The 16,617-nt window shown below is 39.2% G+C and overlaps 1 gene segment (V, D, J or C); it reads right to left on the bottom strand.

Annotated features, from left to right (window-relative positions):
* Positions 1-2,118: 2,118 nt before the first annotated feature.
* Positions 2,119-15,306, bottom strand: LOC147373941 (T cell receptor gamma constant 2-like). The segment is given in 6 exon segments: positions 2,119-3,347; positions 5,687-5,737; positions 6,024-6,071; positions 6,386-6,445; positions 11,031-11,360; positions 15,249-15,306. Coding segments are annotated over 5 exon segments (447 nt in total).
* Positions 15,307-16,617: the final 1,311 nt, after the last annotated feature.

Consider the following 16,617-nt stretch of genomic DNA (forward strand, 5'->3'; position numbering starts at 1 on the left):
GTTAGTTTCAGGTGTACAGCAAAGTAAGTCGGTTATATTAATACATATATTCATTCTTTTTCAAATCCTTTTCTCATGTAGGTTATCATAGAAAATTGAAGAGAGTTTCCTGTGCTACACAGTAGGTCCTTGTTGATCATCTATTTAATATATAGTAGTTTGTATGTGTTAAAGCTAAACTCCTAACTTACCCTCCCCCCATCTTTCTTTCCTCTTTGATAGCTATAGATTTGTTTTCTAAGTCTGTGAGTCTGTTTCTTTTTTTAATATAAGTTCATTTGTATCATTATTTTACTTTCCACATATAAGTGATACCATAGGATATTTGTGTTTCTCTGTCTGATTTACCTCACTTAGTATGATAATCTCTAAATCCATCCATGTTGTAATAGAACTACCATATGATCCTGGATCGGGAAGATCCCCTGGAGAAGAAAATGGCAAAGCACTCCAGGATTCTTCCCTGGAAAATCCCATGGACAGAGGAACATGTTGGGCGATGGTCCATGGGGTCACAAAGAGTTGGACATGACTGAGCAACCGAGCATGCCACACATGATCCAACAATCCCACTCATGAGCATATATCTGGAGAAAACCATATTTGAGGAAACATATGTACCCCAAAGTTCATTGCAGCAGTATGTACAATAGCCAAAGCAAGTTTCCCTTCTTGGCTTCTGTTGTTATTCTTGTTTAGTCACTAAGTTGTGTCTGACTTATATCGACCCTATGGACTGTAGCCCAACCGGCTCCTCTGTCCATTGGCAGGTGGATTCTTTACTGCTAGAGCTTCCCTGGTGGCTCAGATGGTACAGAATCTGCTTGCAATGCAGGAGATGCAGTTTCCATCCCTAAGTCAGGAAGATCCTCTGGAGAAAGAAATGGCAACTCACACTAGTATTCTTGTCTGGGAAATCCCATGGACAGAGGAGCCTGGCAATCCACAGTCCATGGAGTCAAAAAGAGTCAGACGTGACTGAGCAACTAATCTATCTATCTTCTTTACTGCTGAATGACCTGGGAACTCCTTGACTTCTTTACTTACTACATTATTTGTTTCCAGTAAAGAAATATTTCCATATCTTTAAGATGAGAGTGACTTATTTTGTTTAAAGAGGTCTGATCAAATTAGTGGGAAGCAAGGAGTGGAGCCAACAATCTAAACTGGATTTCCTCTATCTTCTTTCTATTTGGTTGGTCTTTTTTGCTTTCAAATGAGGAACTTCTGTTTAGTGTTCTAAGGACTTGTTTCACAAACACTGAAGCTGATTATAAACAAAGAAACAAACAAAAAGCCTCCTTGGTTTTAAATGAGACAGTGTTTTATTCTAATACCTTAAAATTTTTCCTTTAAAAGGATTCATTAGAGAAAATAGAAAATATACACTCACTTATTTTTTCTCCCTTTTATCATGAATTGAACTTCTTGTTTTATGTCTCTGTTTATAGAAATACACAGAAATACATATTAGGAGTGTTCTGATTGTTAGTATTATTACTTAATAGAAAAAAATGGTTGAAAGACATGAACAAATAGTTCACCTTAAAAGAAGTTCTAAGTCTACACACACAGAATAAGGCAGAATTTCCACCATGTTGACAATCAAGAGGGCAGCTATGGTGATACCAGATTATATACACGAGAAGAAGACAGATGCACCCATATGTCCTTAAGAAAATCCTAAATGAATCCCTAGAGAAAGCCTTTAGTAAGGAAGCAGTGCGTTTTCTGTTCTGCTGTGTTTGTTTGTTTTTTTTCCCCAATAGAAATTGAGTCAATGGAAAGCTACATGATACTAGGTAACAAAATATGGGCTCTGAGTTCAGAAAAACTTGAATGACTCTTACTTATAAAATAATGACCATGAACAGACAAATTAACCTCTCCAACCTATAAACTGTGGACTCTAACTGTTCCTTCCTTCAAGGATTCTTAGATGATTAACGGGATTCCTGACGAACAGTAGAAACTGAGTCCCTATTCCATCTGCATCTAATCTCTTTGTGGGGAAGTAAGTTTTGAAATGAATATCAGTGCATTTTTGTACATGTGAAATCTATGATTTCTGCAGTAGAGCTACCTCCAGTAGATGCTGTTATTGAGAACTTGCATGGATTAAGCATCATTAACTTTTTTATTCATTTACCCTTTGGGGTCACAAAGAGTTGGACATGACTGAGCGACTAAGCACAGCACAGCATGAGATTACTAGTTTCAATCCCATTTACAGGTAAACTGAGCACAGGCACTGTGACTTCATTACACAGATGAGGAAATGATGGCACAGAGAGTGCAGATCACTGCCTGAGGTCACACGGATGCTAATACAGATCCAGGGTTCAATCCCAGACCCTTGGGAGTCATGGTCTGTGTGCTTCACCCTCCACCGAATGACCTTCTGGTGCTGGAGCAGTTCCCATGGGGTTAATGTGAGGCTCAGGATTCAGTGCTTGTGAGACACTGGTACAATCTGAGCACACTCGGTACAAGGCATGATGGGTGTCACACTGTCACCATCAGAACGTCCCAAAATGATGAGTCTGAATCTGGTGACTTTGAAAGAGAAGGACCCTGGGCACCTTCATTTGCCCCAGTGCCCCAAAGAAAGCACCATAGCCACCATTTCAGGGAAAGACTTAGACATGTGGTATTGACCATTATTACAACCATGCAGAATTTGATAGCTCAGTTGTCATGATGTTTCTTACCTTGGTTAGATTTCATGAAATTAAAGTACACACAAATGTGTGGACTTTTTATTTATTTTTTTACCTATTGTGCCTATTATGAAAAAGAAAGTACAGAGTTCAAGTAGCAAAGCTGGCTGCCCCAGGATGTGTAACAGGGAGGGTCAAGACCATGGTCTTGGGGAAGATGCTGATGGAGGAGATGGGGAGCTGCCCGCTTAGTGCACCCTGGAGGCACGAGGACTTGGGGTGGAAGGAGCTGATGCGGTTGGGGACAGTGGTGGGAGAGGCTCCGCTGGACCCGCCCTGGGCCTTGCTCCCTGAGTAATAACAGAATTCCTTGTTTCAGGGTAGAACTGTCTGTTTGCCCAGTGTTTGAAAAATTGTTACACAATAATGACATAATAGGGGAAAAAACACGTATACACTGAGATAACCCAAATCCAAAAAGCAAGCAGAGAATTTCAGTATCAACAGATGATTAAGGAAAGCTGACTCCTTCGGGGACGCTCTATCACAAGTTCTTCCCGTCACAGCAGATGCCTGTTCTCCGAAACACACAGGAGGTGATGATGATACAGTAGACCACACTCTTGAGGAGGAGAAGGAGGTAGGTGTAATAGGCAGAGGTGTTCATGAGCTGCAGCTGCAGGGTATCTAGGAGAAATCATTTGATTAGTTACCTGCTCTTTTGAAAGGTCAATACACAGTAGTGGGAGGAGGTCATAATTATTTCTGCTGACCTACTGTGAAGTGTTACCCCTGCACCACCAAACGCCAAAGAAAACAAGTACAAGCACCATGAGCACCACCACTGCCAGGACAATTCAGAATCCAGTTGGCAATTCAAGTCAATCAACAACCTCAGCTAAATTCACTAGACTCTTCCAAAATATTAAAAAAAAAAAAAAAAAAAGTTGTGTTTTTAAAGAATGAGTCCAAAAGGAAAAATATTTGTGATAAATAGCATTTAGCATTTTTTGCCCCGCTCCCGCATCGCTGAGTAATAATAACAGGTTATATTCATTAACGACTAATCAAACACTTATTTTGAGAGCTTTGCATGTAAAATTCTACTCTTATCTAAGCTTTAAGATAACCTATGAAATTATTGTGCTTCCCTAGTGGCTCAGATGGTAAAGAATCCACCTGCAATGCAGGAAACCTGGGTTCAATCCCTGGGTTGGGAAGATCCCCTGGAGGAGGGCATGGCAACCCACTCCAGTATTCTTGCCTGGAGAATCCCAATGGAGAGAGGAACGTGGTGCACTACAGTCCATGAGTCACAAAGAGTTTAAACATGACGAGTGACTAAGCAAAGCAGAGCATGAGATTATTAGTTTCAATCACATTTTACAAGTAAACTGAGCACAGAGCAAAATAATTGGCCTGAGGTCACACATTTAGAAAGTACCAGAAACCACATTTCAATCCCAGCAACATGACTTTGAAAAACACATTCTTAGCTTCTGTGTAATCCTGCAACTGCGTGTGCAATTGACACACCAGACATCAAAGTTAAGCATAAATATCAAGTTGAATTGCTGATTTGGAAGGATCTGAGCCATTATATGTTGTGAATAAATGAGGTTCCTAAGAAGGATACAAGTCATGGAAATCTGTTTGTGATACAGTGTAGTGGGCAGAAGGTTTTGGTAAAGAGGATATTTTATTAAATGGAAGAAGGTCTTTAGTCCAAAATTCCTGAAACATCAGGAGCTCATGCTTCACTTGCCTGTCTGTCTTGAATGTCTAACATCATGGCTGTGATGTTATAGGATAATTGCGCTTATGTGTCCTTGAAGTTTTGCAAGAAATATATGCTGTCAAAAAACAATTAACAGCACTAATGATGGGCCTGACTTGGCTACCCAATTAATCTCAAGACTGAGTTTCTTCCTATGGAAATTTCCCTTTCCCACACTTCATCTTCATAGAGTCAGAACTCCAGAATCAGTAGCATTTGGTATGGAAAGGATCTCAGGAGGTGACCTGCTTATAACTAACTCCCCTCAGTCAGGTCAGGTATTAGCTGAATTCTGGGCCCCCTGATACTTGAAATGGAGGAGGGATCAGCAGGGCTAGAGCCAGAGATTCTAAATGCACTTGGAACCTTCATGTAGGGAGAAGGGGCCACCAACTAGTATTGATTCTGTGCCAGCTAAATGGATACCCTGTTGGAGACACTCCACATATGTGATCTTATATCTCCAATAACTGAGTTCAGTCTATTATTGTTTCCAACTGGCATATGAGGGCAGTATTGCTCAGAAATGTAACTAATTTACCCATTTTTCATGAAGCTAATAATAAAAGTATTGGGGACTGTGATGTTCAGAAGCCCATGCACTTAACCCCCTGCCCATGGGTTCATCCTGTCTCAGGACCTTGGCTTTGGGAGTCTTGCTCTATGTCTACCTCTTAGAGGAGAATAGAGAACTGAGTAAGTTGTGTGAACCATTGTTTCAGATGGACTAAGTTGAATCCCCAGATCTAGCTGTGTGACTTTGTACAAAGGACTGAACTAATTTTGGCACATTGCCCTGATTGCAAAATGTTGCAAAAATATTGTACCACCTCATAGGAGTGGTTATAAGGAGCAAACAGAGTATATGTGAAAGATATAGCAATACACTTTGTGTATATCAAGCTCTCAGTGTCAGTTCATGTATTATATGCAAACAAGGGCTAAAACTCAAATGTCTAGAAGGAACTTGACATCGCATTTCTCTAGTCACTACAAACAAAAGCTACGCAACTAAGTGAAGCCCACTGTTGAAGTAATTCAGAACCTATCACTACATCCTCAAAACTCCAAAACCAACATTTACTGTGCTAAGATGACTCTTAGGAAATGATGGAATTACTTAAAATATGATACCATCCATTCTACAATATCCAGACTTCTGGCTTTCTATCTTAAACCAAAGAAGTACAAAAGTTAAGTTTATTTAGAGGGGAAAAGTGCTGTAACATGACACAAAGGCAAAACTTACTGCTTTCATCTTTCAAACACACTTTTGTAGAATTATTATCAGCAGTGACTTCTAGAAGAAAGGAGAGCAAGTATTAATTGTATTGTCAATTGTTCATATCTATTATTAGACAGTGGCACATATGTGATTAAGTATATGTGTGTTAATATATATGTATATATAAGGTAAAATTTGCTAGCACAAATAGGAGAGATACTCTGATTAAATGTATGAACTCCACAATTCTAGGAATAATTGCTTTTTCCTACCATTAAGCAGGGAAGTTCAAGAGGTAATTTGATCAGGAGGGAAAAAATGCTATAGGATTTTGTAAAGGCAAACAAAGTCAAAAACTTACCACTTTCATCTTTCAGACAAGCTTTTTTAGAACCAGTACCGGTAACTTCTAGAAACAATGGAAGCAAGTATTAATTGGTTGTCCTTGCCCAGTATTTTACAATGTGTGTACATATGTATGTAAAATGTGTGTATCTGTGTATATATAAATATATATATTTATATATAGTGAGACAGTGAGATAGTCAGTGAGATACAGTGAGACAGAAGAGATATCATTAAAACTACGACAATGAGCCCCACAATTTCAGATAATTGTTGGTCTTTTGTACTTTTAGCCAGAGAAGTTCAAAAGATAAATAGATTAGAAAGGAAATAAAAGACTAAAGCATGACATAAAGGCAATCATCTACAAAAACTTACTGCTTTCATGGTTTAAACAGTCACTGGGAGACTCAGTGGTAGGGACAATTGAGCTGACAACTACAAGAAATGAAAAAAGTATTAGTCAATTATTTGTGCCCATTATTTGACATTGTGTGTGTTTATACATGTGTTATTGTATAATACATATATATGTATATATATAGATAATCTGCTGAGAGAGACAGTTATTAAAAATATGAGCCCTACAGTTCCAAAACTAGTTGGTCTGATTCCATGTAATTCATAGATTTCATTTGCATATAGTTTTCTACACATGGAAATGTTGAAGTTCGTGAAGGCTACATTTTACCATAACTGGAGGGTAATACCCAATGGCATCCTATTTTCCTTCTGTATTCATAGCTCCTAGCACTGTGCTTACCACAAAGTAGGTGTTGGAGAAATACTTATTGCAAAGACAAGTAATCAGGAAAAGTGGCTGCTCCATAACTTCAGCACCCACTGCCAAGATGAAGAATTGCTACCAAATCAAAGTCATTCAAAGCTAGAGTCCTCAAGGGAATCCCACGTTTGAAGGAGTTAGGCTAAGGCATATTTCCCATCAAGCAAAAGAAAGCGCTGAAGCTTTCCAAAGCACACACATCCTTGGTATCCTTGGCTCATGGACATGATTTTTCTGTAGTTGTGGAGCTTATGGGCGTAACGAAAGCAATGTTAACAAGGTTAATAGCTGAGTGACTGTAACTGGGCTAGGCACTCGCTTAACTCTTCACGCGCATTATCTTCTTTAATCCCCCAGTGACACTGGAGTGATTTGTGTTTTGGAGGATTCCATGTTACAAAGGAGGAAATAAGAATTAGAGGGTAACTGGCGGAGAGTCGTATCAGTGATACCAGTGGTGGCAGAGACACCATTCAAAGGATGGTTGTTGGGGATTAAATGAGACAGAGCAAGTGGAGAGTACTCTAAAAATAAGCCTTAGAAAGAGAAATTAACCTATGCAAAGACAACAGAATTCCACCACTGTGGACATTAAAAACATTTTCTCTTCTAGAGATCTTAATTATTCTTAACAATGACCTTTTTATTACAGGAGCTCAGCATTTCTTTCCAGGGGTAAAAAAAAATAGATCAAATCACATTTTTAGTTATCTGGCTTGATAAAACTTGAAGTGAGAATTTTATTCATGGGTAATGTCAAAGGAAAATACAACCATATTAGTACAAAATTTTTTTAAAAGATCATGGACTGTTGGATGGAGGAAAACAGTCACAGAAGTTGTTTGGTTTATTGCTTTTTTCCTGGATGGGTTCATGTCCACATGAATACAGTCTGCTATATTTTTTATGCCCTCAATGAGATTTTTTTTTCCCTATAATCTAAAACTTGGATTTGAGGTATGAATGCTTTGGAGTAAATCCCAAGAATGAAAATACAAGTAGAGTCATATTTTGATGTTAAAGTATCCTCAAGAACTGACTTTAATAAGTCCCTTTCTTTCCTTATAATAATTTTATTCACTAAAAGGTAAATAGGGGCTTCCCTGGTGGCTCAGTGGTAAAGAATCTGCCTGCCAATGCAGGAAGCATGGGTTTGATCCCTGATCTGAGAGGATCCCACATACCATAGAGCAACTAAGCCCATGCACCACAGCTATTGAGCCTGCACTCAAGAGCCTGGGAGCTGCAACTACAGAGCCCGTGTGCCACAACCACTGAAGCCCACAAGCCCCAGAGCCCGTGCTCTGCAACAAGAGAAACCACTGCAGTGAGAAGCCCACGCACTGCAACTAGAGAAAAGCCCGTGCAGCAATGAAGACCCAGTGCAGCAAAATAGCAATGAAGACCTAGTGCAGCAAAATATAAAATAAATAAATTTTTAAAATTGTTAGAAGATAAACAAATTTCTTACTACCATGCATTGATTGAGGTAGAAACAATAATAAAGAAACAAACTTTTGTAATAAACTTTATGTGTTTATGATAAGTTTAATTTCTCAGTAAAGGCTGGTTGAAAACTAGGACCAGATTAATTTTATTTCTCTTCAAAATCATTTCATCAGTCTGTACTTCCATGTTATATTCTTAGCTTTTATCAAAAACAAAAAGCTTCTAAGAAACAGCATTAGAAATCTGCGGTAGAACGACATTAGCAGAAATGCCCTCATTAGTTTTACTGCCGTTAGAACCACTTGCAAAGCATTTGTTTCAGAAGTTGTGTCAGGTAAAACACATTATGAACTGGGGCTTCTCTCCAATATGGTCATTGTCACAGTGACTCATTTTTTCCTGACTACAAGAAAAATTAAAACCTAGTAGGACAATCAGAGCTGTGGTTACATTAGACGGCACTCAGCAAATTTGCTTCCTCTCTATTTATAAAGAGTAGAAATAACAATTTAGGGCTGTTTTTGTATTCTTATTTTTAATTAGTTTTAGGAAAGGATACAAATAGATTTGATGAATATGAGAATAAATACATCTATGTCATGCTTTGGAACGTTTTCTCTGGTGCTATTCTATTTGCTCTTCATCGCAGTCCCAGGACAAAGCTAAGGCAAGTGTTCAAACCTAATTTGATCAGTGGACAAACTAAGGATCAGGGAAGAGATAGGCTTGCTTCAGAAATCTGGACTGGTGCCCAGTAAAAGTCTACGTACATTTGACTAAGCACGTGGTTCCCACTGCTTAAAAAGGGCTTTCTAACCACAGGAAAGGCACAGCAATGATTCCTAATTAGGGACACTCTGGGGCATTTGGTCTGCTAGGTGAATACTGAGGACTTTCAGTCCGGAGTCCTGTGAGTTACAGGATCACTGCCAGGGCCAACGCACTTCCAGCCCTCTGCCCAGCATCTGCATCACAGGGTCTCCTTTGGTACACCTTGCCCAAATCACAAGTAACCCTGAGTGATTAAGAGACAAGTGGTGTTGGAGAAGAATCTTGAGAGTCCCTTGGACTGCAAGGAGATCCAACCAGTCCATTCTGAAGGAGATCAGCCCTGGGATTTCTTTGGAAGGAATGATGCTGAAGCTGAAACTCCAGTACTTTGGCCACCTCATGCGAAGAGTTGACTCATTGGAAAAGACTCTGATGCTGAGAGGGATTGGGGGCAGGAGGAGAAGGGGATGACAGAGGATGAGATGGCTGGATGGCATCACTGACTCAATGGACATGAGTCTGGGTGAACTCCGGGAGTTGGTGATGGACAGGGAGGCCTGGCGTGCTGCAATTCATGGGGTCGCAAAGAGTCGGACACAACTGAGCAACTGATCTGATCTGATCTGATCTGATATTCTCTTGACTGTAGTACATCCTTCTGGGAGAGTAATTCACCTGAGTGTGTTCATCCACATTCCCTCTAGGCCTGGCATATGCTAGGGCTACAATGAGAGTTTGTGAGAAGCATTTTCCAATGGCAAGAAATGCATTCTTTATGTAGAATGAGAGTAAGTCTGTATACTTTAGCCTCACCCCATCTCTAATTACAAAATTTTAGCTTATCTTACGGTGATATGTAAAATACAAATTTCAAAAACCTAAAAACATAATAAAACCCCAGGAGTCTAATTATTCTACATTTTGTTGAACAGCAATCTGCCTCCATCATACAAATACCATTTTATCATTTAATAACTCATTGTTGTGGAATTGTACCTTGCATAAAGCAGGATTAAAGTGACACTGACTTTATTTGCTGGGTAGAACATTCCTAAAAGATGCATACATGTTCTCATTTCCTGATCAGCCAAGGTCATCCACAGTGGAGATTTGTTATGTGCTAAGTTGGAGAAGGCAATGGCACCCCATCCAGTACTCTTGCCTGGAAAATCCCATGGGCGGAGGAGCCTGGTGGGCTGCAGTCCATGGGGTCGTTAAGAGTCAGACACGACTGAGCGACTTCACTTTCACTTTTCACTTTCATGCATTGGAGAAGGAAATGGCAACCCACTCCAGTGTTCTTGCCTGGAGAATCCCAGGGAAGGGGGAGCCTGGTGGGCTGCCTTCTATGGGGTCGCATAGAGTCGGACACGACTGAAGCAACTTAGCAGCAGCAGCAGCAAGTTGCTAGATATTTTCACAGATGTTGTTTCCTTAAATCCATACAACAACTTTAAGAAACATTACTATGATCTTAATATTTTGGAAGATGAAACCAAATCTGAAAAGGTTAAGTAAAATTTTTTTCATATTTATGTATCAAAGCCTGCTGCTGCTGCTGCTGCTGCTGCTGCTGCTGCTGCTAAGTCGCTTCAGTCGTGTCCGACTCTGTGCGACCCCATAGACGGCCTCCTAGCAGACTCCCCCTTCCCTGGGATTCTCCAGGCAAGAATACTGGAGTGGGTTGCCATTTCCTTCTCCAATGCATGAAAGAGAAAAGTGAAAGTGAAGTCACTCAGTCGTGTCCAACTCTTAGCAACCTCATGTACTGCAGCCCACCAGGCTCCTCCATCCATGGGATTTTCCAGGCAAGAGTACTGGAGTGGGGTGCCATTGCCTTCTCTGGTATCAAAGCCTATCCCACTTTAATTCTATGGGGGAGATAGCAGAACATTTATGCTATCATTAAATAAAACATCATTTTATAAAGACATTTGTTTGTTTTTCATTAATGCTTAACAGAAAAAGTGGGGTATTTTATTTGAAAAACAGGGTTCTGTTTTATGTTTATTCACATACCTTCATTTATTGAAGGAAAAAGAATCTCTTGATTAATTCCGCCTATATTTCTCTCGTGTTGGACGACACAGATATGTTCTTTTTCCATGGAGTTTTCAGTCACGGTCAGCCAGCTGAGCTTCATGTATGTGTCAGTGGTCTTCATGGTATTTCCCTGCTGGGATGGCAGAGCTTTGTTGCCATCCTTTTCTTTCCAATAAACCTTAATAATATCAGGGGAAAATTTCTCCAGAAGACAAAGGTAAGTTCCAGTCTTACTGTGGTTGATTTCAGCAATTGAAGAAAGAAAAATAGTGGGCTTGGGTGAAATGTCTGTAGCAAGGTTTCTATCTGTGGGGGGAAATATAATTAAAAAGAATCATTAGAGCAACACTAACATTTTGAGATTTGGAAAAACCTAGCAAGTAATAACGGAGAAGGCAATGGCACCCTACTCCAGTACTCTTGCCTGGAAAATCCCATGGACGGAAGAGCGTGGTAGGCTACAGTCCATGGGGTTGCTCAGAGTCAGACTCGACTGAAGTGACTTAGCAGCAGCAGCAGCAGCCAGTAATAAGGCTTCCCAGGTAGCCCAGTGGAAAAGAATTCACTGCAAATGCAGGAGACACAAGAGATGTGGATTCAGTTCCCGGGTTGGAAAGATCCCCTGGAGAAGGAAATGGCAACCCACTCCAGTGCTCTTGCCTGGAAAATTTCATGGACAGAAGGGCCTGGCAGGCTACAGTCCATGGGGTAGCAAAGAGTCGGACACAAGTGAATGACTGAGGGCAGCACAGCGAGTGGTAAAAGAAAGGCATCATTGAACCAGTGCTCACGGTGGCCTTTCATCCACAATAGATTGTCAGATGCGTATTATTGTTCTTATCTTTGATGGAAAGAAAAGTTCAAGACTTCATGTAACTTGCCCAAAGTCACAGCTGTTGAGTAGTAAAGCTAGATTATACCTTGACCTTCATTTTTCTCCATTTGTAAAGATGGCGTATGACTTTTAAATACCCCACGTAAACACTCCATATCAAGGCTTCCAAAATTCATGAATACATTTATTGTTTTGTCAGCTTATTTTTTTTGTTTGCTTGTTTTTTGACCATACTATGCAGCAGGCCGTATCTTAGTTCCTGCACCATGCTTTGAACCTGTGCCTCCTACAGTAGAAGTGCAAAGTCCCAACTGCTGGACTGCCAGGGAAATCCTGATTAAAAAAAAAAAATTCTCTTTTGCTCTATCATAGTGGAGCCTCTTTTGGAGTAGATGGGTGGGTTGTGGGAATGCGGATGGAGGAGGAGACCAGGTAACTCTGATGATTTCTCTATCTGTGAGAATCTTTGATGCCTTCTAAACTACTTTACTTTCCCATCTTATCTTGTACTTTAACTTATGCTCTCTTTCGCCAAATGACACATTCTTATGTTCTGAAACTCTGTGGAAACTCATTCATTTAACTGATTCTGGGATGCACCATATTTATTTTATTTCCCACAAAAATAAACACCCAGAGAAGTTTATCATTTTTAAAAAGTGATATGCAATTGCTTTTTAAAATGGAGTCAGTGTCCACGGGTATGTGACAATGTATGAAGTTAACTTTTCTCTCCAAATGTGGGTCCTATGCCCAATTCTTAAGTGCTGGAATCCTTTTTATTTTTAATTCTATATAACCTCTCAATTTTACATCTGAACCACTCCAGATTTTTTAGTAGAGCACTACATTATTTACAGTGCCTTGAATGTGGAAGCAAGATAGCTATATTTCTAAAACTTTTATTTAAAATGTACAATTAATCCCAAACTCCTAATTTGGGATTAACAGATAGCACAATACTATATATAAAATAGATAAAACAAAAGGACCTACTATATAGCACAGGGAACTACATCCAATATCTTGTAATAACCTTGTAATAATAGGAAAGAACGTGAAAAAGACTATACACACACAGATACACAAACACACACACATACACATATATGTATAAATGAATCATTCTGCTGTACACCTGAAACTCACACAATGTTGTAAATCAACTATACTTCCATTTTTTAAAAAAGTATTATTTTCAGAAGAGCTTCCGCGTGGCTCAGCGGTAAAGAATTCATCTGCAATGCAGCAGACGCAGGAAAAGTAGGTGTGATTCCTGGGTTGGGAAGATCCCCTGGAGGAGGAAGTGGCAACCCACTCCGGTATTATTGCCTGGAGCATCCCATGGACAGAGGAGCCTGGTGGACTACAGTTCATGGATCGCAAAGAGTCAGAAATAACTGAAGCAACTAAGCACACATTGTTTTCAGAAATGCTCTTACACTGAACTTACCAAGTAATGCATTTATCAGAATTTTGTCTCAATTCAGAAAGTGCACCAAATCACATTTTACTTTGGAATTTCGTCTAAGTTCAGGAATAACATACAACATTTTGACTCTCATTTGAACCTACCGTATAAGGCTGCTGAACTGCTTTGGAGCACCACTATTCGCTCTTTTCCACCTACTGAATAGAGTGTATATCCCAACCAGGAATCGAACCTGTGCCCCCAGCACTAGAAGGAGGAATCTTAACCACTGACCCACCACGGAAGCCCCTCATTGGGAAATATCTTAAGAAAAGAAAAATTGGACTTCTCACATGAGAAGAAAAGAATTATTCAGAATTTCTGCCTGTGCAGCAAAGCTCCTGATTTTTCTACTAAATCAGTAAACAGACGGTGTTGATTTTTTACTCATGCTTTAAATATAGTTGGGTCTTAATGTGTTTATTTTAATGTTATGCATCTTCCTTTTAGAACAAGTAGTACTTTATTCATTATCATAGCAAGACACTGTGTATTTCTCCAACCATATACTATGCTGACATTTACGTGTTCTCTTTTTTTTCTTCTCACTTTTCCTTTATAAATTAGATAATTAGAACTATTTCATTTTTAAATAGCAGTTTCAAATTTATGATATTTCCCTCTATATTTGACTTCCCTTCTTGATCACTTTCTTTATAAATTAAAACTTTTTTCTGATAAATATGAGCATGAAGCCCAAACTTATTGACTATATATTTAAGAGCCAATAAATATTGTTGTTAGAAATGATACCAAGTAAGCTGAAGGATTAAGATTTAAACCACATAGAACAACAAGACATATTAAAAAAAATACATTTTAATCTAATTTTTCTTGCTAAGTAGACAAGAACCTGCTAAAGAGAGACAAATCCCCCCAATTCAATTTTGTGTGTGTGTGAGTGGACAGTAAGATAACTTTTCATTTGAGGAGTCAGAAGTACAGCTGCATTCTCTGAAGAATGTCAGTGCTGTCAACAGTTTTGCAAAAAACTCTCCCTCCTGGAGGCCATTTTCACTTTACATTTGAATAAACAACTATCCAGCACCTATGAGGTGTTAGCCAATGTGCTAAGTACTTTATTCACTTTATCTCATTCAATTCTCCTACTACCCCTGCTGAATATACACTGTTATCCTATCTTATGGATTAGGAGACTGAGGCCAGAGAATCACCCCCATGTTCACATAAGTAGTTAGTGGTGGGTCAGAAGCTCCAGGTCAGCCTGACTCAAAAGCCCATGTTTTTGAAAATACATCTTCAGCATCAGAAAAGGAAACTTGTCAACTCACAAAACTTAGCTGTAATGACAAACTTCAACCTTGGGCCAAACACTTTTACGACTATTACATATACTACATTATTGTTTAGTTGCTAAGTCATGCCCGACTCTTGCGACTCCATGGACAGTACCCTGCCAGGCTCCTCTGTCCACGGGATTTTCCAGGCAAGAATGCCACATGGGCCCTTTATTGAAGTCCACATGGATACAAAGCCAAATCCTATTACAATATTTGCACAGTGTTGTCTACACGCTCCTTTACTATCAGATCAGATCAGATCAGATCAGTCGCTCAGTCGTGTCCGACTCTTTGCGACCCCATGAATCACAGCACGCCAGGCCTCCTTGTCCATCACCAACTCCCAGAGTTCACTCAAACTCACGTCCATCAAGTCGGTAATGCCATCCAGCCATCTCATCCTCTGTTGTTCCCTTCTCCTCCTGCCCCCAATCCCTCCCAGCATCAGAGTCTTTTCCAACTTGTAAAATCTCTCCTAAATCTAATCCCCAACCACATACCCATTTTTTGTGGCTTTCATTCTCATTTAGTTGTTCCTCACTTTCCCTCTATTACCTTGGAAAAAAATTACATTCTCTAATACCTACCTGTGACAACAAGTTTTGTTCCAACATTGAAGTTTTTTTTGTAATTATTACACAGTGATTCAGGCTGTATCAAAAACTTTAGACTAATTTAGCTTCACCGATTCCTTCAAATTCTAGTGGAATTATGATGGCCTGGAATTCAAGACACCAGGATTCAGGTCCTAGTTCATTTTGCTCCTAACAAGTTCTGGGGCTGAGCAAATCAAATAAGCTAAACCCTTAGATACTTCATTTATTTGTAAAAGATGTTATTACTGTTAAGTCAATTGAACATCCTTATCACAGTTGCAGTGAGATCAAAACAAAACAAGAACTGAAGAGTGATTTGAATAAAAATAATATGGAGATAAGATACTATAAAAATTACTGTATTATCATTATTATTAGCATTTTTATTTCTGATAATTGTGTGGTCCAACATGACATTTTAATAACATGGGGCCAAATTTTGCATACCCTGATACGAGTTCAGTGTTTGGGGTTTGCAATTAGATTTGTAGCAACTAATGACTTGTTTGCTTTACTCTATGCTGTAATATGTCTAGACCTCTCAAAACTGTCATCACAGCTTTTCACATACCCAATTAATAGGCAATCATTTGTTTATTCTTATTTGTTGTATTTCCACGTTTAAGAAATCCAAAGAGAACATTGGCTGAAGCAATCAGTACATGGAACTTCTTCACTGGTGTTGTCCAAAATAAATGGCATTTCCCCCCCCATTAACAGCACATCTACTGGCATTCCAAGCTTTTACCTGAAATTTCAGCCTCAAACTGACTTCTACCTAACTCATGCCCAAAGTTCAACTTGCAACTCTGGGCACTGAACCTTAAGACAGAATGACTAAGAGAAATGGCCTGTTCCAAATGAAGATGCCCAGTCCTCAAATCCTCCTATTTTCTCCTTGGATCACTAAAACGTTGCCTGCCTTCCTGCTGAGGGTCACCATCTGTGGATGACATTAAATGTTGGAGGACATAGCATTGATGTACTGGAAGTATAAATGTATATGTTTAAAGACCATTTATTTCATTTTATAAAATGGATGTTGAAGGCAAAGTCCCCTTTTTATTTATTTATTTACTTCACTTTCCTCTTAAAGACTCCTGCATTGAAGTTCTCTTCTAATTTTGTGGATGGAAAAGCATATCATATTTTAAAATTTGGTGTGTTTATCAAATTTGGTGTGTTAACAGATAGTATGTATTCCACTACATTTTTTTCTGCTTTCTTATTTCTTTTTATTACTTGCTTCTTTTGTATTGAGATAGAACTGACACATATTCTGAATATTTAATAAATGCATATTCAATATGACTTACATGATCTTTTGGGCATAAAGAAAGGTCATCTCAGTGCCATCATT

The sequence above is a fragment of the Bos grunniens genome, chromosome 4, assembly GCF_055505025.1.
Source record: "Bos grunniens cultivar Pamir isolate PY7600 chromosome 4, Bosgru_T2T1.0, whole genome shotgun sequence".
In the NCBI taxonomy this organism is placed as follows: domain Eukaryota; kingdom Metazoa; phylum Chordata; class Mammalia; order Artiodactyla; family Bovidae; genus Bos; species Bos grunniens.